Here is a 25070-nt window from a genome sequence, read left to right on the forward strand (position 1 = left end):
TGTTTTTCACTTTGAAAATGTGGAGTAGGTTGTGTAGATCTGAAGGGGGAAAAATTAATGTAATCCTTTTTTATATTTATTTTTTGGAAGCAAAATATGAAGACTGTGCAATGGCTGTAAAGATTTTCACTAGGCACTGTACTTTCCACCTTGTTTTTAATTTGCCACAGGAAAAAGTTAATTCATCATCTAAAAGACGGAGGTTGTGAGATGGAAAGGTTAAAGGTCACCATGAGAGTGTGATCCAGAATGATCCGGTTTGGAAATGTAGCCTACTCTAGTTATTGAACTCTTGTTCCTACGGATCAATATGGCTAAGTTTAATAATAATGGAACCGAATCGTTAAATTGTGAGATTGTCACAGCTTTAGAAATGGAACAATGCTATGGAAAGTGAAATAATTTACAAGCCCATTTTTTCCCCCTATGCTCTTATCACGAACCAGCAGAAACGATGTGTCAGACTCAATGGCACTCAATAAATGTAATTTAAGTCGCCAATTTTGCATGACCTTGTAGCAGTATTTATTAGAGAGGGGTAAATGACATGACATTTCATGATACTACACTTAGGTGATTGTAGGATGTATGATATACTGTAGTTCAAGGTAGTGTATGCATATCCAGCATATGCATATCCAGCATACAACATCTCAACAGCCTTCCATTCCCCACACAGCGTAGAAGCAGCCGCACAGGGCCCCAATAGTCCTGACCTTTATGGCCAGCAGGTGTGTCCTTTTTCAAACAGTCAGCCCTCTGTCCTACCCTTGCCCAAAGATAGTGGATTTTCAGGATAAAGCCACTTACAATGGGATGAGAGAAGTCCTGAGAATAGAAGCGTACTTGCCTTGCCACTCCCCCTGCCTACCTACGCACACCGAGGGGACAGAATCCCAGGCGCTCCGCAGAGCGGTGGCTGACGGAATTCTACAGATTGTTTGCGGATCAGTCACACAGCTGCAAGAGAGACAGACAGACGGCCACTCTTCGCCACCTAGTTAGAGGGCCAGATAACGGCACCAAAGACATTCACATGCCCCTCTCTGCTGCCCACTCTCTTCTTTGATGTGTACACACACAGACTACACTCATACACACACACTAAGGGTATGCATAGACTCTTGTAAGTGTATGGTTCTTCATGAAGATATTATCTACTACAAAAGATGCATCTTCATTTTTGTTTTCAAGCACAAATTATTAGTCTTTTTGTGGCACTTAGTTGAGCTAAAACAAGGTCCTGCTTCAATGTAGGTTGACAGTAGGTATCTTTCAAAAGAAAAGGTAAAAAAAGATTCTCTACATTGAGCATCGTCCCAAAGCTTGTTCCCAGAACCTTGGATAGTGTACGTCCGTGACCTTCACACCACTACGGCTCAAGCTATTTTTATGTATTTAACGTTTCAGACCGAGCCCAGACAGGTTAGCAGTTGGAAGGGCAGTAATACCTCGTGAGATCAAAGTGTGTCTGGTATGAGGCTAACGTGAGCAATTTATAGATATGGTCTGTGTCACTGCTCCCCCCAAGGCCCCATAGCCAAACTAGGGCCCGCTCTCATATAGTTGGCGGGCGGCGTTGTCTTCACACTCTCATAACCAGAGATTTATGTCTAAAGTCAACAAGCTGCTCTACCTGTAGGTCACATGAATGTGAGGATTGAAATTGTCCGTCCAATAGAGAAGTGCCATTATCCTGTGGTATATTAGACGGTTGATCATAAAAAACATTCCTTTGATTGTGGCATAGTATCCATCCCCATTGTGGCAGGCCAGTAACTCTGAGCTAGAACCCAAACTAATAGAGACAATAAGAGACTTGGCAGACACACAAAAAGACACGAACACACAAACTAAAGCACGCAGTTGAGAGACATCTTTCATCTCTCCACCTGCTTCGGGGCCTTGGCTATAGAGGTCTTCACAAGTCCAAGAAGGTGGACCTTTTCCGAAATGGACCGTTGGTTTTCCCACCCGAACCTGATATGCATAAAGAAAAATGTGGACAGAGACCCGCTCCGAATGGGCCCTAGGACATTCAGACACGTTCCGAAAAGCCCTGTGTAAAAACAGATTTATGCCCATTCGGATCCGAGAGACCCGTTCAGATCTGAGAGTAGAAAGAGAGGGAGAAAGAAACCTCCGACCTGGCCAGATGAGACACAGTTAACACCTTAAAAAATTGCCTATAACAAATGACAATTAATTGTGTTTTTGATGTGTAGCATATTCGAAACGTCATAGTCTATTGTTTCTTTGGTTTTTACTTTCCTTAAACAATTTCTGTCCACCTCACTGTTCAGCTGTCAGACATTTAAGAACTAAATGCATCAGGGCACTGCATACATAGACCTAGACATCCAATATATTATATTAATATTGAAAAAATATATATAAAGGACAGAGAAGCTTAGGCATATTAGAGAGAGACAAGAGAGAGGTATGTCTGGCGGTATGCTCCTTGTCTCCGTGCTGTTGTACTGTTTGTTGCTACTTGGCCAAATGCCAAACCTTTCAGTTTTTACTTTTAATACATTTACCAACGTCTTCGTGTTTTCCTTGCTCAACTTTTTTCATTCATTTTTCACCCCGGATGCTTTATCTGGACATGGATCTACAGGACCTCCACCAGCTGAAAAGCAAAGTAGTAACATTAACACTATGCTATCTAATTGCAGTCGCTGTACTCATAATATACGGTAGAACTATCGTCTTATTGTGAGGAAAGTCGTGTTGCAAGGTAAGCTTCAGATGCAATCGTTAGGCAAAGGCAAATTAAAATGTTGGAAAGGAGGAAACGGCGTCTGTGCCACCAGTAAGTACAGATAGTAGTATAAATCCCCTGGCACAGTCCCCGCAGCCGGACAATTTTCTCAAGCCTTCTGGAAAGAAATGCTCTTGGCATTCTCAACCGGTGTCGCTCATTCAGCCGACAAACTTTCAACCGGTTCTCCCCATTAAGCAACGAGTGGAAGTCAGAGGCCCAGCCTTCTCAGGTCTCTCCTCCACCCATTACGGGGTCTGAGCTGCCGAAGCCTCCCATCATTAGCTTTGACAAATTGAAAACCCTAGTCATTGGCGACTCCATTACCCTCAATATTAGACTTAAAAAGAATTATCCAGCGATCATACCCTGTTTACCAGAGGGCAGGGCAACCGACGTAAAGGCTAATTTGAAGATGGTGCTGGCTAAGGCTAAAACTGGTGTGTAGAGAGTATAGGGATATTGTTATCCACATCGGCACCAACAACGTTAGAGGTCACCAAGCGCAACATAGCTTCAGCGTGTAAATCACCTAGAAAGATTTGTCAGCATCAAGTAATTGTCTCTGGCCCCCTCCCAGTTAGGGGGAGTGAGTCAAACAACTCAATCGCTGGTTGAAAACTGTTTTCTGCTCCTCCCAAAAGATAGAATTTGTAGATAATTGGCCCTCTTTCTGGGACTCACCCACAAACAGGACCAAGCCTGGCCTTCTGAGGAGTGACAGACTCCATCCTAGCTGGAGGGGTGCTCTCATCTTATCTATGAACATAGACAGGGCTCTAACTCCTCTAGCTCCACAATGAGATAGTGTGCAGGCCAGTCAGCATTAGCCACCCTGACAGTTTAGTGGAGTCTGCCACTAGCACAGTCAGTGTAGTCAGCTCAGCTATCGCCATTGAGACTGTGGCTGTGCCTTGATCTAGGTTGAGCAAAACAAAACATGGCGGTGTTCACCATAGCAATCTCACTGGAATAAAGACCTCCTCCATTCCTGTCATTATTGAAAGAGATTGTGATACCTCACATCTCAAAATAGTGTTACTTAATGTTAGATCCCTCACTTCCAAGGCAGTCATAGTCAATGAACTAATCACTGATCATAAACTTGATGTGATTGGCCTCACTGAAACATGGCTCAAGCCTGAGGAATTTACTGTGTTAAATGAGGCCTCTCCTCCTGGTTACACGAGTGACCATAATCCCCGCGACTGCATTTTCGTCTTTTGAGCTTCTAGTCATGAAATCTATGCAGACGACTCAATCACTTTTTATAGCCACTATTTACAGGCCTCCTGGGCCGTATACATCATTCTTCACTGAGTTCCCTGAATTCCTATTGGACCTTGTAGTCATGGCAGATATTATTATACTTTTTGGTGACTCTAATATTCACATGGAAAAGTCCACAGACCTACTCCAAAAGGCTTTCAGAGCCATCACCGACTCAATGGGTTTTGTCCAACATGTCTCTGGATCTAGTTATTGCCACAGTCATACCCAGATCTAGTTTTGTCCAGTGAAATAAATATTGTGGATCTAAATGTTTTTCCTCATAATCCTGGACTATCGGACCACCATTTTATTACGTTTGCAATCGCAACAAATAATCTGCTCAGACCCCAACCAAGGATCATCAAAAGTCGTATTATAAATTCTCGGACAACCCAAGGATTTCTAGATGCCTTTCCAGACTCCCTCCACCTACCCAAAAATCGGTTAACCACCTAACTGAGGATCTTAATTTAACCTTGCATGATACCCCTAAAAACAAAAAACATTTGTCACTAGAAATTTGCTCCCTGGTATACAGAAAATACCTGAGCCCTGAAGCAAGCTTCCAGAACATTGGAAAGGAAATGGCGCACCACCAAGCAGGAAGTCTTCCGACTCGCTTGGAAAGACAGTACCGTGCAATATCGAAGAGCCCTGCTTGATCATCCTATATTTTTCCAACATAATTGAGCAGAATATGAACAATCCTAAATGTATTTTTGATACTGTCACAAAGATAACAAAAAATCAGAATTCAACAAGAGAGGAGAGCTTTCACTTCAGCAGTGATAAATTCATGAATTTCTTCAATGAAAAGATCATGATCATTAGAAAGCAAATTATGGACTCTTTGAATCTGCTTATTTCTCCAAAGCTCAGTTGTTCTGAGTCTGCACAGAACTGCCAGGACCTAGGATCAATGGAGACACTCAAGTTTTTTAATCCTATATGTCTTGACAAATTCACGAAAATAGTCATGGCCTCTAAACCGTCAAGCTGCATACTGTACCCTATTCCAACTAAACTACTGAAAGAGCTGCTTCCTATGCTTGGCCATCCTATGTTGATCAAAATAAATGGCTCCCTATCCACCAGATGTGTACCAAACTCACTAAAAGTGGCAGTAGTAAAGCCTCTCTTGAAAAAGTCAAACCTTGACCCGAAATCTCCATTTCCTCTCATCATTTTTTGAAGAAGCTTTAGGCAACTCACTTCCTTCCTGAAGACAAATAATGTATATGAAATGCTTTAGTCTGGTGTTATACCCCATCATAGCACTGAGACTGCACTAGTGAAGGTGGTAAATGACCTTTTAATGGCCAAGACTCTGCATCTGTCCTCGTGCTCCTAGACCTTAGTGCTGCTTTTGACACCATTGATCAACACATTCTTGTAGAGATTAGAAACCCTAATTGGTCTACACGGACAAGTTCTGGCCTGGTTTAGATCTTATCTGTCGGAAAGATAACAGTTTGTCTCTGTGGATATTTTGTCCTCTGACAAATCAATTGTAAGTTTCGGCATTCCTCAAGGTTCCGTTTTAGGACCACTATTGTATTCACTATATATTTTACCTCTTGGTGATGTCATCGGAAACACAATGTAAATTTTTACTGCTATGCGGACAACACACAGCTTTACACGAAACATGGTGAAGCCCCAAAATTGCCTACCCTGGAAGCCTGTGTTTCAGAAATAAGGAAGTGGATTTGGACAAAACAGAGATGCTAGTTCTAGGTCCCAAGAAACAAAGAGATCTGCTGTTGGATCTGACAATTAATCGTCTCAAATAAAACTTTGACGAACATATCAAGAATATTTGCTCTGGAGGAGATCTGTCCGGTTTTGCGCTCGTGTGGTGGAGGAGATCTTCATGGGCTATACTCAGCCTTGTCTCAGGGTAGTAAGTTGGTGGTCTGTTGATATCCCTCTAGTGGTGTGGGGGCTGTGCTTTGGCAAAGTGGGTGGGGTTATATCCTTCCTGTTTGGCCCTGTCCAGGGGTATCGTCGGACGGGGCCACAGTGTCTCCCGACCCACCCCGTCTCAGTCTCCAGTATCTATGCTGCATTAGTCTATGTGTCGGAGGGTCAGTCTGTTATATCTGGTGTAATTTTCCTGTCTTATCTGGTGTCCCCTGTGAATTTAAGTATGCTACTGCTATACAGACATAGGCCTACAGAAGGAGGTCATATATTTTGAATCAGAATATTTTATAAAATAAGCATTATATTGTTAGATTATAGGAGTAACTTTGCTAGCCTAAAACATTCCTCACATCAAGTTCAGCTGTTGGAGTTCAAGGGAGTGCCAGTGCGCACTGCCTTCTGATGTTTTATTAGATGCAAGATCTCTGTCTTTGTCCAGTACAATATACAAATTTGTCCACATGAAGGACATACCCCATGTCGGCTTCTTTTCACTATACTGTTTCTCATCGCTTTCATTTTATCTCCATGAAAAAGACCTCCATCTTTGCAATCAACAGCACAGCAGCATAGGTCAAGGATTCTCTCTCTCTCTCCTCAGCAGCAAGCGCACATGAGGTGAGCGGCTGGAACAAGGTTCTCCTGTACCTGGCCGACCTAAGCTATGTGTTTCATTGAGTTTCAATTGACTGACACAGATAACAAGCTCTCACAGTTTCCTCATCACCTCACACACATTCCATTAACAAAGGACGGGTTCAAACGGGTCCAGTTTGGAAATCAATTTTAATTGCACATACCCGAGATCCGTGGCAATTATATCAGACCCGACCCAGATCCGAGACAAACCAGAATTTAGGACCCGGATCCCAGGTCAGATCTTGGAATTTCGTGTCTGATGGACCCGTGAAGACCTCTTGGCTCACCTCACATTTGCAAAAAGAGAGGTGTCTGGCTCCCTTTGCTCTTTACTGTGTGACAGTACATTAACATTGCCTGTCCTTAAAGATAAATTCCGCAGTAAGGGCAAACAGCGCCACTGTCTGGCCCATGGTTGTTATAGTTTTGTTGACAAGCAGAGGTGGGGAACACTGGGGGTAAAATGGTAGTACATACAGTACAGTGCCTTCATAAAGTTTTCAGACCCCTTGACTTTTTCCACATTTTGTTATATTACAGCCTTATTCTAAAATTGAATAAATAAAACATTTTCCTGAGCAATCTACACACAATACCCCATAATGAGAACGCGAAAACAGGTTTTTAGAAATTTTTTCTCATTTCTGAAAAATAAAATAACAGAAATACCTTATTTACATAAGTATTCAGCCCCTTTGCTATGAGACTCTAAATTGAGCTCAGGTGCATCCTGTTTCCATTGATCATCCTTGAGATGTTTTTACAACTTGATTGGAGTCTACCTGTGTTAAATTCAATTGATTGGACATGATTTGGAAAGGCACACACCTGCCTATATAAGGTCCCACAGTTGACAGTGCAAGCCATGAGGTCGAAGGATTTGTCTGTAGAGCTCCAAGACAGGATTGTGTTGAGGCACAGATTTGGGGAAGGGTACAAAAACATTTCTGCAGCATTGAAAGTACCCAAGAACACAGTGGCCTCCATTTTTAAATGGAAGATGTTTGGAATCATCAAGACTCTTCCTAGAGCTGTCCACCCGGCCAAACTGAGCAATTGGGGGAGAATGGCCTTGGTCACTCTGACAGAGCTCCAGAGTTCCTCTGTGGAGATGGGAGAACCTTCCAGAAGGACAACCATCTCTGCAGCATTCCACCAATCAGGCCTTTATGGTAGAGTGGCCAGACGGACCCGACTTCTCAGTAAAAGGCACATGACAGCCCGCTTGGAGTTTGCCAAAAGGCACCTAAAGACTCTCAGACTATGAGAAACAAGATTCTCTGGTCTGATGAAACCAAGATTGGTTTCTTTGGCCTGAATGCCAAGCGTCACATCTGGAGGAAACCTGGCACCATGCCTACGGTGAAGCATGGTGGTGGTGGCATCATGTTGTGGAGATGTTTTTCAGTGGCAGGGACTGGGAGACTAGTCGGGATTGAGGCAAAGATGAACGGAACAAAGTACAGAGAGATCCTTGAAGAAAAATAAAATGTATTTATATAGCCCTTCTTACATCAGCTGATATAACAAAATACTGTACAGAAACCCAGCCTAAAACCCGAAACAGCAAGCAGTGCAGGTGTAGAAGCACGGTGGCTAGGAAAAACTCCCTAGCAAGGCCAAAACCTAGGAAGAAACCTAGAGAGGAACCAGGCTATGAGGGGTGGCCAGTCCTCTTCTGGCTGTGCCGGGTGGAGATTATAACAGAACATGGCCAAGATGTTCAAATGTTCATAAATGACCAGCATGGTCAAATAATAGTAATCACAATGAACAGGTCAGGGTTCCATAGCCGCAGGCAGAACAGTTGAAACTGGAGCAGCAGCACGGCCAGGTGAACTAGGGACAACAAGGAGTCATCATGCCAGGTAGTCCTGAGGCATGGTCCTAGGGCTCAGGTCCTCTGAGAGAGAGAAAGAAAGAAAGAGATAATTAAAGAGAGCATACTTAAATTCACACAGGACACTGGATAAGACAGGAGAAATACTCCAGATATAACAGACTGACCCTAGCCCCCCGACACATAAACTACTGCAGCATAAATACTGGAGGCTGAGACAGGAGGCGTCAGGAGACACTGTGGCCCCATCCGATGATACCCACGGACAGGGCCAAAAAGGCAGGATATAACCCCACCCACTTTGCCAAAGCACAGCCCCCACACCACTAGAGGGATATCTTCAACCACCAACTTACAATCCTGAGACAAGGTCGAGTATAGCCCACAAAGATCTCCACCACGGCGCCAACCCAGACAGGAAGACCACATCAATGACTCAACCCACTCAAGTGACGCACCCCTCCTAGGGACGGCATGGAAGAGCACCAGTAAGCCAGTGACTCAGCCCCTGTAATAGGGTTAGAGGCAGAGAATCCCAGTGGAGAGAGGGGAACTGGCCAGGCAGAGACAGCAAGGGCGGTTCGTTGCTCCAGTGCCTTTCCGTTCAGCTTCACACTCCTTGGCCAAACTACACTCAATCATAGGACCTACTGAAGAAATGAGTCTTCAATAAAGACTTAAAGGTTGAGACCGAGTCTGCGTCTCTCACATGGGTAGGCAGACCATTCCATAAAATTGGAGCTCTATAGGAGAAAGCCCTGCCTCCAGCTGTTTGCTGAGAAATTATAGGGACAATAAGGAGGCCTGCGTCTTGTGACCATAGCGTACGTGTAGCTATGTACGGCAGGACCAAATCGGAAAGATAGGTATGAGCAAGCCCATGTAATGCTTTGTAGGTTAGCAGTAAAACCTTGAAATCAGCCCTTGCCTTAACAGGAAGACAGTGTAGGGAGGCTAGCACTGGAGTAGTATGATCACATGTATTGCTTCTAGTCAGGATTCTAGCAGCCGTATTTAGCACTAACTGAAGTTTATTTAGTGCTTTATCCAGGTAGCCGGAAAGTAGAGCATTGCAGTAGTCTAACCTAGAAGTAACAAAAGCATGGATTAACTTTTCTGCATAATTTTTGGACAGAAAATTTCAGATTTTTGCAATGTTACGTAAATGGAAAAAAGATGTCCTTGAAACAGTCTTGATATGTTTGTCAAAAAAGAGATCAGGGTCCAGAGTAACGCCGAGGTCCTTCACAGTTTTATTTGAGGCGACTGTACAACCATCAAGATTAATTGTCAGATTCAATAGAAGATCTCTTTGTTTTTTGGGACCTAGAACAAGCATCTCTGTTTTGTCCGAGTTTAAAAGTAGAACGTTTGCAGCCGTCCACTTCCTTATGTCTGAAACACAGGCTGTGAGGGCAATTTTGGGGCTCACCATGTTTAATTGAAATGTACAACTGTGTATCATCCGCATAGCAGTGAATGACATCCCCAAGATGTCAAATATATAGTGAAAACAATAGTGGTTCTAAAATGGAACCTTGAGGAACACTGAAATGTACAGTTGATTTGTCAGAGGACAAACCATTAACAGAGACAAACTGATATATTTCTGACAGATGAGATCTAAACCAGGTCAGAACTTGTCCGTGTAGACCAATTTGGGTTTCCAATCTCTCCAAAAGAATGTGGTGAACGATGGTATCAAAAGCAACACTAAGGTCTAGGAGCACGAGTATAGATGCAGAGCCTCGGTCTGATGCCGTTAAAAGGTCATTTACCACCTTCACAAGTGCAGTCTCAGTGCTATGATGGGGTTTAAAACCAGACTGAAGCATTTTGTATACATCGTTTGTCTTCAGGAAGGCAGTGACAGCTTTTTCTAAAATATTTGAGAGGAATGGGAGATTCAATATAGGCTGATAGTTTTTATATTTTCTGGGTCAAGGTTGGGCTTTTTCAAGAGAGGCTTTATTACTGCCACTTTTAGTGAGATTGGTACACATCCGGTGGATAGAGAGCCGTTTATTATGTTCAACATAGGTGGGCCAAGCACAGAAAGCAGCTCTTTCAGTACTTTAGTTGGAATAGGGTCCAGTATGCAGCTTGAAGGTTCAGAAGCCATGATTATTTTCATCGTTGTGTCAAGAGATATAGTACTAAAACCCTTGAGTGTCTCCCTTGATCCTAGGTCCTGGCAGAGTTGTGCAGACTCAGGACAACTGAGCTTTGGAGGAATACACAGATTTAAAGAGAAGTCCGTAATTTGCTTTCTAATGATCATAATATTTTCCTCAAAGAAGTTCATGAATTTATTACTGCTGAAGTGAAAGCCATCCTCTCTTGGAGAATGCTGCTTTTTAGTTAGCTTTGCGACAGTATCAAAAATAAATGTTGGATTATTCTCATTTTCCTCAATTAAGTTGGAAAAATAGGATGATCGAGCAGCAGTGAGGGCTCTTTGATATTGCACGGTACTGTCTTTCCAAGCGAGTCGGAAGACTTCCAGTTTGGTGTGGCGCCATTTCCGTTCCAATTGTCTGGAAGCTTGCTTCAGCGCTCAGGTATCAAATCAAATCAAATGTTATTTGTCACATACACATGGTTAGCAGATGTTAATGCGAGTGTAGCGAAATGTTTGTGCTTCTAGTTCCGACAATGCAGTAATAACCAACGAGTAATCTAACCTAACAATTCCACAATTACTACCTTATACACACAAGTGTAAAGGGATAAAGAATATGTACATAAAGATATATGAATGAATGATGGTACAGAACGGCATAGGCAAGATGCAGTAGATGTTATCGAGTACAGTATATACAAATGAGATGAGTAATGTAGGGTATGTAAACATAAAAGTGGCATTGTTTAAAGTGGCTAGTGATACATTTTTTACATCAATTTCCATTATTAAAGTGGTTGGAGTTGAGTCAGTTTGTTGGCAGCAGCCACTCAATGTTAGTGGTGGCTGTTTTAACAGTCTGATGGCCTTGAGATAGAAGCTGTTTTTGACGCACCTGTACTGACCTTTCCTTCTGGATGATAGCGGGGTGAACAGGCAGTGGCTCGGGTGGTTGTTGTCCTTGATGATCTTTATGGCCTTCCTGTGACATCGGGTGGTGTAGATGTCCTGGAGGGCAGGTAGTTTGCCCCCGGCCCCCGGTGATGCGTTGTGCAGACCTCACTACCCTCTGGAGAGCCTTACGGTTGTGAGTGCTTTTGGTGACAAGCCGAATTTCTTCAGCCTCCTGAGGTTGAAGAGGCGCTGCTGCGCCTTCTTCACAACACTGTCTGTGTGGGTGGACCAATTCAGTTTGTCCGTGATGTGTACGCCGAGGAACTTAAAACTTACTACCCTCTCCACTACGGTCCCGTCGATGTGGATAGGGGGTGCTCCCTCTGCTGTTTCCTGAAGTCCACGATCATCTCCTTTGTTTTGTTGACGTTGAGTGTGAGGTTATTTTCCTGACACCACACTCCGAGGGCCCTTTCCTCCTCTATGTAGGCCGTCTCGTCGTTGTTGGTAATCAAGCCTACCACTGTAGTGTTGTCCGCAAACTTGATGATTGAGTTGGAGGCGTGCATGGCCACGCAGTTGTGGGTGAACTGGGAGTACAGGAGAGAGCTTAGAACGCACCCTTGTGGGGCCCGAGTGTTGAGGATCAGCGGGGTGGAGATGTTGTTACCTACCCTCACCACCTGGGGGCGGCCCGTCAGGAAGTCCAGTACCCAGTTGCACAGGGCGGGGTCGAGACCCAGGGTCTCGAGCTTGATGACGAGTTTGGAGGGTACTATGGCGTTAAATGCTGAGCTGTAGTCGATGAACAGCATTTTCACATAGGTATTCCTCTTGTCCAGATGGGTTAGGGCAGTGTGCAGTGTGGTTGCGATTGCGTCGTCCGTGGACCTATTGGGGCGGTATGCAAATTGGAGTGGGTCTAGGGTGTCAGGTAGGGTGGAGGTGATATGGTCCTTGACTCGTCTCTCAAAGCACTTCATGATGACGGAAGTGAGTAGTTGGCGGTAGTCGTTTAGCTCAGTTACCTTAGCTTCCTTTGGGACAGGAACAATGGCCCTCTTGAAGCATGTGGGGACAGCAGACTGGGATAAGGCTTGATTGAATATGTCCGTAAACACACCAGCCAGCTGGTCTGCGCATGCTCTGAGGACGCGGCTGGGGATGCCGTCTGGGCCTGCAGCCTTGCGAGGATTAACACGTTTAAATGTTTTACTCACGTCGGCTGCAGGAAGAAGAGTCTGCAGGTTTTGGTAGCGGGCTGTGTCAGTGGCACTGTATTGTCCTCAAAGCGAGCAAAGAAGTTATTTAGTCTGTCTGGGAGCAGGACATCCTGGTCCTCGACGGGGCTGGTTTTCTTTTTGTAATCCGTGATTGACTGTAGATCCTGTAGACGCTAACTCTTGTGTCTGAGCCAATGAATTGCAACTCTACTTTGTCTCTATACTGACGCTTAGCTTGTTTGATTGCCTTGCGGATGGAATAGCTACACTGTTTGTATTCGGTCATGTTTCCGGTTACCTTGCCCTGGTTAAAAGCAGTGGTTCGCACTTTCAGTTTCGCGCAAATGCTGCCATCAATCCACGGTTTCTGGTTTGGGAATGTTTTAATAGTTGCTGTGGGTACGACATCGCCGATGCACTTGCTAATGAACTCGCTCACCGAATCGGCGTATTCGTCAATGTTGTTGTTGGACGCAATGCGGAACATATCCAATCCTAGTGATCAAAGCAGTCTTGAAGCATGGAATCAGATTGGTCGGACCAGCGTTGAAAAGACCTGAGTGCGGGAGCTTCCTGTTTTAGTTTCTGTCTGTAGGCTGGAAGCAACAAAATGGAGTTGTGGTCAGCTTTTCCGAAAGGAGGGCGGGGGAGGGCCTTATATGCGTCGCGGAAGTTAGAATAACTATGGTCCAGGGTTTTACCAGCCCTGGTAGCACAATCGATATGCTGATAGAATTTAGGGAGTCTTGTTTTCAGGTATTTTCTGTATACCAGGGAGCTAGTTTCTTATGACAAATGTTTTTAGGGGTGCAACTGCATCTAGGGTATTGCGCAAGGTTAAATTGAGTTCCTCAGTTAGGAGGTTAACTGATTTTTGTCCTCTGACGTCCTTGGGTAGGCAGAGGGAGTTTGGAAGGGCATCAAGGAATCTTTGGGTTGTCTGAGAATTTATAGCATGACTTTTGATGCTCCTTGGTTGGGGACTGAGCAGACTATTTGTTGCGATTGCAAACGTAATAAAATGGTGGTCCAATAGTCCAGGATTATGAGGCAAAACAGTTAGATCCACAACATTTATTCCATGGGACAAAACTAGGTCCAGAGTATGACTGTGGCAGTGAGTAGGTCCGGAGACATGTTGGACAAAACCCACTGAGTCGATGATGGCTCCGAAAGCTTTTTTGGAGTGGGTCTGTGGACTTTTCCATGTGAATATTAAAGTCACCAAAAATGTGAATATTATGCTATGACTACAAGGTCTGACAGGAATTCAGGGAACTCGGTGAGGAACGCTGTATATGGCCCAGGAGGCCTGTAAACAGTAGCTATAAAAAGTGACAATTGTAGGCTGCATAGATGTCATGACTTGAAGCTCTAAAGACGAAAACTTAGTTTTTTTTCTTCGTAAATTGACATTTGCTATCGTAAATGTTAGCAACACCTCCGCCTTTGCGGGATGCATGGGGAATATGGTCACTAGTGTAACCAGGAGGTGAGGCCTCATTTAACAGTAAATTCATGAGGCTTAAGCCATGTTTCAGTCAGGCCAATCACATCAGGATTATGATCAGTGATTAGTTCTTGACTATAACTGCCTTGGAAGTGAGGGATCTAACATTAAGTAGCCCTATTTTGAGATGTGAGGTATCACAATCTCTTTCAATAATGGCAGGAATGGAGGAGGTCTTTATTCTAGTGAGATTGCTAAGGCGAACACCGCCATGTTTAGTTTTGCCCAACCTAGGTCGAGGCACAGACACGGTCTCAATGGGGATAGCTGAGCTGACTACACTGTGCTAGTGGCAGACAGCCTGCTGCCTGGCCTGCACCCTATTTCATTGTGGAGCTATGAAATAGGGTGCAGGGCAGGCAACCTGCTCCAGAGCGCTCAGTACCTCAGACTAGGGCGAAGGCTCACCTTCCAACAGGACAATGAGCTAAAGTAAGTGCACAGCCAAGATTTCGCAGGAGTGGCTTCGGGACATGTCTCTAAAGATCCTTGAGTGGCCCAGCCAGAGCCCGGACTTGAACTATCTCTGGAGAGACCTGAAAATAGCTGTGCAGCAGCTCTCCCCATCCAACCTGACAGAGCTTGAGAGGATCTGCAGTGAAGAATGGGAGAAACTCCCCAAATACAGGTGAGCCAAGCTTGTAGCATCATACCCAAGAAGACTAAAGGCTGTAATCGCTGCCAAAGGTGCTTCAACAAAGTACTGAGTAAAGGGTCTGAATAATAATGTAAATTAGATATCCGTTTAAAAAAAAAAAAAAATTACAATAAATGTCTAAAAACGTGGTTTTGCTTTGTCATTATGGGGTATTATGTGTAGATTGATGAGGGAAAAAAACTATTTAATACATGTTTGGATAAGGCTGTAGCGTAACAAAATGTGGAAAAAGTAAAGGGGTCTGAATACTTTCTGAAGGCACTGTATGCTGCTGTTTTATCGCGTATGCAATTATGTCCGAGGTGTTCGTTGTTTGCAGTAACTTCTTTATTGTTGTAATATCCCAAATGGACGTGGCAATTTCACCATTAAGGATTCATGCTTCTCAAGCCAAGTCCCAGGTATATCCTGTCCCCAAATGTATTCTGATCCAAATGTATTTATTTTTTATTTTACCTTTATTTAACGAGGCAAGTCAGTTAAAGAACAAATTCTTATTTCAATGACAGCCTAGGAACAGTGGGTTAACTGCCTTGTTCAGGGGCAGAACGACAGATTTGTACCTTGTCAGCTTGGGGATTCGAACTTGCAAGTCCAACGCTCTAACCACTAGGCTACCCTGCCGCACCATTAATGATGCCTGTCTTTGTGTTTCTCTCTCTTTCTCTCTCCTCTCTGTTTGTCTGTCTCTCTCTGCCTACGTGTGTGTGTGTGTGTGTGTGTGTGTGTGTGTGTGTGTGTGTGTGTGGTGTGTGTGTGTTGGTCCAGAGCTGATGGAGACACGGACGGCGCGGCCTTTCTCCTTCTCCTTCAACACCAGTGACTACCGCATCCTGCACATGGACCAGGACCAGGGCCGTCTCTACCTGGGCAGCCGGGAGTACCTGGTGGCCCTGGACATGCACAACATCAACAAGGAGCCTCTCATAGTAAGAGAAAACCCTATGATGACTCCTATGATAAAATTCCACAGAGACAGATACATATATTACCTGATAAGATTTCCCTGATGGAGATGGCCGCCCTGGAGTCAAGTTGCCAGTATCCATTCTTGTGTTTTATTACATTTTATGACATATTCAGCCACTGAAGCCATCTGTACGTCTAAGAGTGCAAATAAAAGTCACACTTGACGTCCACAGGTATAATGCTTTTTTTGTATCATGACCTATTTATAAGCATGTATGAGCCTTTATGATGTCCTATTTTAAGGCTTAAAATATGTCATGTCTACACGCAGAAAATCATACAATGCACCAGATCTGAAATGTTGCATTTTCTACACTTCTTCCTTCAGATTCACTGGCCGGCCACTACCCAGAGGAAAGGAGAGTGTAGAATGACTGGAAAGGGTGGGCAGGTTAGTGTCCTTTACGTCTTGACCATTAGCTTTAATGTATAAAAAGGGCTACACAAATACTGTTGTTATTGTAGTACAGTAAATATGCACAGTATGTCAAGCGTATTGATTGTAACTCTGTTCCCTCTGTCCTAATCAGGGGGAGTGTGCAAACTTTGTGCGTCTGATCGAACCCTGGAATCGCACACACCTGTACACCTGTGGCACAGGGGCCTACAAGCCCATCTGCACCTTCATCAACAGAGGATGGAGAGCAGAGGTACGGACACCAACAAATATGCATATGCACTGACATGGAACACTTAGATCACTACAAGATCTCAACCAAAATCAACACCCTGGTCACCACTAATGCAAATAATATGGTTGTTGCCTTTGCTAATTTTGAAGACGACATCCGAAGAAGAAGAAGATGAAAGATGTTTTTTCTCACTATTAAAAATGACTTTAAATCTGCAGATAACCACAACAGTCATTTCCAAAGTCTCCAACATTGTCTCCCACTACCACAAATCAACATTTGCACAGGATAGTAAAATATAGTAAAAAGAACTCGGACCTTGCGGGAGTCCAGATAAACTGTGTTCGGCCAGTGATTGATGTGCTTAACTTCTTTTAAATAGTGTCCAGTCAAAACTCACACCTGATTGTTTTCACACCTGATTGCGCAAATGACTGGGATTATAAGAACACGTTTCACTAGGCTCTGTAGGCTATGTACTCTCTAACTGTGTTCCACAGTTCCTAGGCCTATAGACTGCGCTTAGAGTTATTTGGCCACTTTAGTTGTGATTACAACCCTCATTGAAACATATAGGCATATTGGGTAGGCTGCATGTGACTATGATTAGATAAAGTCCCCCAAAAAATGCATTGCCTTAGACAGCACACGGTGGCCATCATTCACGAGTGATAATATGGGCCATTATCACGTACCTGTCGGAACAGGGGCAGAGGAATAAAATACATGTCATTGAATAGCGACTGCAAGAGGTTTTTCCCACGGTTCATTTAAATGCCAGCCAGGTAGGCTACTCTGGTTGTAAAGAGACGCAATGTGCTTAATATTGGGCCTAGCCTATAGAAAGCTGATGTGACCTGCTCTTTTTAAAAAGAGGCCATTAAAACTCTGTTTTCTTGCATAGCATAGCCTATAGAAATGTGGTGCAACATAGGCTTTTCATTCTATGCATCGACCAGCTATGAGGAGCTGGCTCTCGCTGCACACCAGGTGATCCTAGTCCGCTCAAACTCTGAATGCCAAGGCTCTCATGAAGTGATTGATTTGTTTTTCTATTGCATTTGCATCGATGTCAGTGTGATTTAGCGAGACAATGGAGCGCTGAGTACCAGGCCATTAGCAAGTTTGGTAGGCTACTAATGACCATCCGTGGCATCAAAGCGCAGTTTAGGAGAAGCCCAGTTACAGTGACTCTGTAAGAGTCTGTGTGTAGCTGGTGCAGAGGAGTCAGGCGCAGGACAGCAGAGATGACTAAATAAAAGTAACTTTCTTCAAAGTCATCAAATAATACAAGAATAATTCTAAGCCCACAATACAACAAACAATCACTCACAACCAAACAAGGGGAACAGAGGGTTAAATACTAAACAGGTAATTGGGTGAGTGAAACCAGGTGTGTAAGACATAGACAAAACAAATGGAAAATGAAAAGTGGATCGGCGGTGGCTAGAAGGCCGGTGACGTCGACCGCCGAAAGCCGCCCGAACAAGAAGAGGGACCGACTTCGGCGGAAGTCGTGACAGACTCAATGGTCACGTGGAAATTGACTGCGGTCATGAAATTAAACTACTATTTACATTCACAACTATTTTGTTTTCCAAATACTTCCAACGATATGTATTTTTAGTTAAGTAAACATTCCAAATGGTATTTTGAAATGCATTCCAATATTCAACTATTTGTTTTTTCAAATAAAAGGTTATCTAAATATTAGTTATGAAATGTGTTAAAAAGTAATTGAAGTACCTAAAATAGTATCTGAATCCAGGTCTGAAACATACCTATATCCATGTATTGTCCTCTCTGTGCAGGAGTACCTGTTCAGGCTGGTCCCTGGCTATGTGGACTCAGGGAAAGGGAAATGTTCCTACGACCCGCTGCAGGAGAATGCTGTGGCCCTTATCAGTGAGACCTCTTCTTGTCTGTTCATCATAACAGTTCCCACCACAGTTCTCACTTACAATACCACTAGCCATCATCATCATCCATCTTCCTCTTTTGTTCCCGCTTTGCTAGATGGGAATCTGTATGCAGGGGTCCACGTTGACTTCATGGGCACGGACCCGGCCATCTTCAGAACCCTGGGAGACAGACCTGCCGTCAGGACTGAGCAATATGACTCCCGCTGGCTGAATGGTAAGCTTGCCCCTGACCCACAGGTGACACTTTGAGTAACTCATGACTATTTTGCCCTGAGAAAAAGTCGGCCACACCTCTCTCTCTATGTCTCTCTCTTTCATTTGTCACTTGCACAAATACAGTGAAATGCTTACCTTGCAAGCCCTTTCCAAAAGTGCAGTACCAAATTACAATTTGCAGGGATACTGGAGTAGTTGAGGTAGATACTGAATGTACATGTAGGCAGGGATTAGGAGAAGGTGACTGGATAAATAATCTCTCTCTCTCTCTCTCTCTCTCTCTCTCTCTCAAATTGACTAATGTCTGTCTCCAGAGCCTGTGTTTGTGAAGATCCAGCAGATTCCTGACAGCTCCGAGAGGAACGATAATAAGCTCTACTTCTTCTTTCGGGAGAAGAGCCTGGATTCGGCTGGGGGGGGCAGCCCCAGTGTCCTGGCCAGGGTGGGCCGAGTATGCCTGGTGAGAGACCCTCGTATATCCCCCCCTGACCTCACAAACACACAGACACATACACACACACCACAGGAGGCTGCTGAAGGGGAGGACGGCTCATAATAGTGACTGGAATTGAGTGAATGGGATGGCGTCAACCACGTGGAAATCATGTGTTTGATGTGTTGGATACCATTCCATTTATTCTGTTCCAGCCGATACTATGAGCCCGTCTTCCCCAAGTTAGGGGATAATACCTCAGTTTCAAATCATTTTGTCCCATTTCGTTCCTACTAAACGCACAACCATTGGACACTAGAAAGCCAAGTGGTTGTGGTGATGATATTGAATGATCTACCATTTTACATAAATTCCCCCTAACTTTGTTTCACGTTCCCAGAATGATGATGGGGGTCAGAGGTCACTGGTCAACAAGTGGACGACCTTCCTGAAGGCTCGGCTGGTGTGCTCAGTGATAGGCAGTGATGGTGTGGAGACCTATTTCGATGAGCTGAGTGAGACTGCTTTTAATTCCTGCGGCATTGACATACTGTACAGTAGGCTGCAATTCAATCAGATGCAGATAAAGGAAAATGGAGGCTTAGTCTTATTTTGACACTTGTTTATAGAAAAGGCACTGTTAACATCTTTGTCAACTTGCTTCCCATCAGAGGATGTCTTCATTCAGCCAACACAAGACGAACGCAATCCTGTCGTGTACGCTGTCTTTTCCACTGCGGGGTAATATATCACTTGAATCATTCCAAAATGTTTTTTTTCCCCACAACCATACATTCTATGTCCTTTGTTAGTGTCGGACAACAACAAAAAAAGCCTGCCCACCCAGTAGTTCTCCACAAATGAAGTTCTAGAACCCTGGGGTAGTTCAGTAGCGGTGCGTGGGTCAAATCACTGGGGAAGCCAAGCCAGGGGGGGGAAAAAAACATATTACAACCTATGGGTAAAATCACTGGGGAAGCCAAGCCAGGGGGAAAAAAACAACATATTACAACCTATGGGTAAAATCACTGGGGAAGCCAAGCCAGGGGGAAAAAAACAACATATTACAACCTATGGGTAAAATCACTGGGGAAGCCAAGCCAAGGGGAAAAAAACAACATATTACAACCTATGGGTAAAATCACTGGGGAAGCCAAGCCAGGGGGAAAAAAACAACATATTACAACCTATGGGTAAAATCACTGGGGAAGCCAAGCCAGGGAAAAAAAACATATTACAACCTATGGGTAAAATCACTGGGGAAGCCAAGCCAGGGGAAAAAAAAACATATTACAACCTATGGGTGAAATCACTGGGGAAGCCAAGCCAGGGGGAAAAAGCCATATTGCATGTGTTGTGATAATTGTGTTGTTTGCCCTACAACCTGTTAGTTTATATTCCTTAATACATTTAACCACACCTTTGTTTTATCACAAAACCGGAGAGCAACATCTGTCCTGTGAAGTCCACAAAGCATATTGCATGTAACAAACAGTTCAAGCAAGTTAATGTTTCCGACATTTTCAGACTACTGAACAACTATTGATTTAGAACCATGGAGAATTATTGCAAGTCTCAAAGAAAACCGGAGCTGCCTCCACTATTCCAGCACCACATCAATTTCAATATTTCATCGTCATCAAATCACCTATGCTTAGTCTAATATAGTTACAACTAAAATATACCAAAAAAAGTTTAGGAAAAGGGAAAGGGGGATACCTAGTCAGTTGTATAACTGAATGCATTCAACTGAAATGTGCCTTCCGCATTTAACCCAACCCCTCTGAATCAGTCCAATTAACATAAGCTAAATATGATGTGGCTGTCCATGGAACTGATTTCTGTGTTTGTGTGTGTGTGCGTGTATGTGTGCGTGTGTGAAAGTAGGAAAAACTTGACTCACCCTACTTGTAGAGAAACACCAATTGCCATCCTCCTCTTTTCCATGTTGCTGAAATGGTCTATGACTCTGTCATACAGCACACACTTTTAGTTTTTGTTGTCCTAGGCTACCTGGCTAAAATGCATGCTCTCTAGCCTAACTTCCTTTCATGGGCAATGATGAGCCAGCTAGTTAAAATTAGCCAACATTTAGCTTCATATTGAACTTCCATCCTCTCAGGCCAGGGGCACAATTTATGAATTTATGGTTGTATCAGAATCGCTGTTATAATCATTGACACTCTTCCCTTGACACTTTTTTTCTGGTGCACCAGGACCATTCACAGTTGATCTCACTCAGTTTAGCTCAACGCTGATTGGCTATTATTTTTTTAATCAAGAGAGGCCAAATGCTCGTTGGCTTCTTTTGCATTCAATGCTACGGACGGCAACAATGTCATACTCTTTTTGGCCAGACAGCATCAGATAGATGGGCTACGCATACAGAGACAGAGGGGCGCTGTTTCGCTTGCTCGGATGCCTTTCTTCCCTTGGCATACATGAATACACACCACTGGGGTAGTTTATTTTGATGACTCTCTTCCACCACCTTTCCACCTCTTTCCTTAGGTCTGTTTTTAAGGGCTCAGCCGTGTGTGTGTACTCTATGTCCGACATTCGCAATGTCTTCAATGGCCCCTTCTCACACAAGCATGGACACAACTACCAGTGGACCCCCTACACTGGAAAGATCCCCTACCCTCGCCCTGGAACGGTACGTACACTCAGGACCAATAAACAAACAAATTATGGGTAGCTTTGAAGTTGCTATTGATCATAGAGTCAAATCTAGATCAACAAGTAATCAAAAGAAACAATGTGTCAAACTGTCAGTGTCTTGGTGTGGTCAAAATCCCATAATTCCCATGATCCAACACACAAGAACATGTTGAGCTACATGCTACGTATTCATTGATGTACATGCTACGTATTCATTGATGTACACCGTAGCAAAACATTGTACAATGGAAAAGGAAACATGCCGTTTTGATTGGCCAAGTCCAGATACAGTAGTTCTTCCCTGTTTCAGATGGTTTTCTTCTTTTTGGTGCCACTGAACATGACCCAGTTCAACCAGAGCTATCTGTCCTCTTCGTCTACAGTGTCCAGGAGGAACGTTCACCCCGGGCCTCCGCTCCACCAAGGAGTTTTCGGATGAGGCAGTGAATTTTGTGAGGGCACACCCCCTCATGTACCACCCTGTCTACACAATGCACAAGCGCCCTCTGGTGGTCCGAACTGGAGTGGACTACCGATTCACCTCCATCGTGGTGGACCTGGTGGATGCTGTGGACGGGAGGTATGAGGTGCTCTTCCTGGGCACAGGTGAGCCATGCTAGCTAGCAGCTGTAACTATTATCCACCTATACCCAGAGATGACTTGCACTAGAGTTCGATTACTGTTCGATGACGTTGACTAGTACCTTAAAATCTACTGACATGGAACTGCCATGGGCTAGGTCATGCAATAAAACTGAAAAAGATATTAAACAAAAAAAAGAAACGTCCTCTCACTGTCAACTGCGTTTATTTCCAGCAAACTTAACATGTGTAAATATTTGTATGAACATATTAAGAGTCAACAACTGAGACATAAACTGAACAAGTTCCACAGACATGTGGCTAACAGAAATGGAATAATGTGCCCCTGAACAAAGGGGGTGTCAAAATCAAAAGTAACAGACTTGCAGGAAATCACGCACAGAACGAGCAGTATGGCCGGTGGCATTGTCATGCTGGAGGGTCATGTCAGAATGAGCCTGCAGGAAGGGTACCACATGAGGGAGGAGGATGTCTTCCCTGTAACACACAGCGTTGAGATTGCCTGCAATGACAACAAGTTCAGTTTGATGATGCTGTGACACACCGCCCCAAACCATGACGGACCCTCACCCTCCAAATTGATCCCGCTCCAGAGTACAGGCCTCGGTGTAACGCTTATTCCTTCAACGATAAACGCAAATCCGACCATCACCCCTGGTGAGACAAAACATGCACCTGTGGTCAAGTGGTCTGCCACTGCGAGGACTATCAGCTGTCCGTCCTGTCTCCCTGTAGCGCTGTCTTAGGCGTCTCACAGTACGGACATTGCAATTTATTGCCCTGGCCACATCTGCAGTCCTCATGTCTCCTTGCAGCATGCCTAAGGCACTTTCACGCAGATCAGTAGGGACCCTGGGCATCTTTATTTTGGTGTTTTTCAGAATCAGTAGAAAGGCCTCTTTAGTGTCCTAAGTTTTCATAACTGTGACCTTAATTGCCTACAGTCTGTAAGGTGTTAGTGTCTTAACGACCATTCCACAGGTGCTTGTTCATTAATTGTTTATGGTTCATTGCCTGGGAAAGCATGGGAAACAGTGTTTAAACCCTTTACAATTAATATCTGTGAAAGCATTTGTATTTTTATGAATTATCTTTGAAAGACAGGGTCCTGAAAAAGGGACGTTTCTTTTTTTGCTGAGTTTATGTGCTCTCAAAAAGGAAAAAGCAGACATTGCGCTATTACGAGAGACCATCCTCTGTGTTACTGAACATGCTAAACTCGGCAGAGCTTGGGTGGGACAGCTGTATTTCCCATCTCTCAAATGAAACAGTAGAGGCACAGCCATACTTATCCATAAGCATGTTTTATTCAGAATTGACAAAACCATATCTAATCCGGAGGGGAAATGTATTCTGATATCTGGGTCACTATATGGGCAACCAATTCCTATTTTAAATATATATGCCCCTAACACAGATACTCCTGATTTCATGTCGAAAATAATAACCCTGTTCAATGAGCATTGTATTTCCTTTGGAGTGCTGGCTGGAGATTTTAAGTGTACCCTCAACTCAACTCTGGACAAATCATCTCAAGTGCCCACCACAAACCCTAGATCGGTAAAGATGTTGAACTCTCTTACTAAAGAGAAGGCCACACTAAGACGCCATCTAATTGCATATGCTTCCTCTAAGACAAAAGCAATGGAAGCACACAGGTTAGATCTTGAGAGGGAGCTGGAACGCTGCAAAAAAGTACAATGCTCAAAAAAATAAAGGGAACACTTAAACAACACAATGTAACTCCAAGTCAATCACACTTCTGTGAAATCAAACTGTCCACTTAGGAAGCAACACTGATTGACAATACATTTCACATGCTGTTGTGCAAATGGAATAGACAACAGGTGGAAATTATAGGCAATTAGGAAGACACCCCCAATAAAGGAGTGGTTCTGCAGGTGGTGACCACAGACCACTTCTCAGTTCCTATGCTTCCTGGCTGATGTTTTGATCACTTTTGAATGCTGGCGGTGCTTTCACTCTAGTGGTAGCATGAGACGAAGTCTACAATACACACAAGTGGCTCAGGTAGTGCAGCTCATCCAGGATGGGACATCAATGCGAGCTGTGGCAAGAAATTTTGCTGTGTCTGTCAGCGTAGTGTCCAGAGCATGGAGGCGCTACCAGGAGACAGGCCAGTACATCAGGAGACGTGGAGGAGGCCGTAGGAGGGCAACAACCCAGCAGCAGGACCGCTACCTCCGCCTTTGTGCAAGGAGGAGCAGGAGGAGCACTGCCAGAGCCCTGCAAAATGACCTCCAGCAGGCCACAAATGTGCATGTGTCTGCTCAAACGGTCAGAAACAGACTCCATGAGGGTGGTATGAGGGCCCGACGTCCACAGGTGGGGGTTGTGCTTACAGCCCAACACCGTGCAGGACGTTTGGCATTTGCCAGAGAACACCAAGATTGGCAAATTCGCCACTGGCGCCCTGTGCTCTTCACAGATGAAAGCAGGTTCACACTGAGCACATGTGACAGACGTGACAGAGTCTGGAGACGCCGTGGTGAACGTTCTGCTGCCTGCAACATCCTCCAGCATGACCGGTTTGGCGGTGGGTCAGTCATGGTGTGGGGTGGCATTTCGTTGGGGGGCCGCACAGCCCTCCATGTGCTCGCCAGAGGTAGCCTGACTGTCATTAGGTACCGAGATGAGATCCTCAGACCCCTTGTGAGACCATATGCTGGTGCGGTTGGCCCTGGGTTCCTCCTAATGCAAGACAATGCTAGACCTCATGTGGCTGGAGTGTGTCAGCAGTTCCTGCAAGAGGAAGGCATTGATGC

At 44.3% G+C, this 25070-nt stretch overlaps 1 protein-coding gene across 1 annotated transcript in view; it reads left to right on the plus strand.

Annotated features, from left to right (window-relative positions):
- Positions 1-25070, plus strand: part of LOC115132024 (semaphorin-3F-like) — a 112085-nt gene that overhangs the window by 76805 nt on the left and 10210 nt on the right. Inside the window, exons 3-12 of the mRNA XM_029664208.2 lie at positions 15617-15777; positions 16146-16208; positions 16348-16467; positions 18261-18354; positions 18466-18585; positions 18902-19047; positions 19421-19535; positions 19692-19761; positions 21532-21676; positions 22065-22287. Of these exons, the coding sequence (XP_029520068.2) occupies positions 15617-15777; positions 16146-16208; positions 16348-16467; positions 18261-18354; positions 18466-18585; positions 18902-19047; positions 19421-19535; positions 19692-19761; positions 21532-21676; positions 22065-22287 (1257 nt within the window). The remainder of the gene's footprint in view (positions 1-15616; positions 15778-16145; positions 16209-16347; positions 16468-18260; positions 18355-18465; positions 18586-18901; positions 19048-19420; positions 19536-19691; positions 19762-21531; positions 21677-22064; positions 22288-25070) is intronic.

The sequence above is a fragment of the Oncorhynchus nerka genome, linkage group LG7, assembly GCF_034236695.1.
Source record: "Oncorhynchus nerka isolate Pitt River linkage group LG7, Oner_Uvic_2.0, whole genome shotgun sequence".
Lineage (NCBI taxonomy): Eukaryota > Metazoa > Chordata > Actinopteri > Salmoniformes > Salmonidae > Oncorhynchus > Oncorhynchus nerka.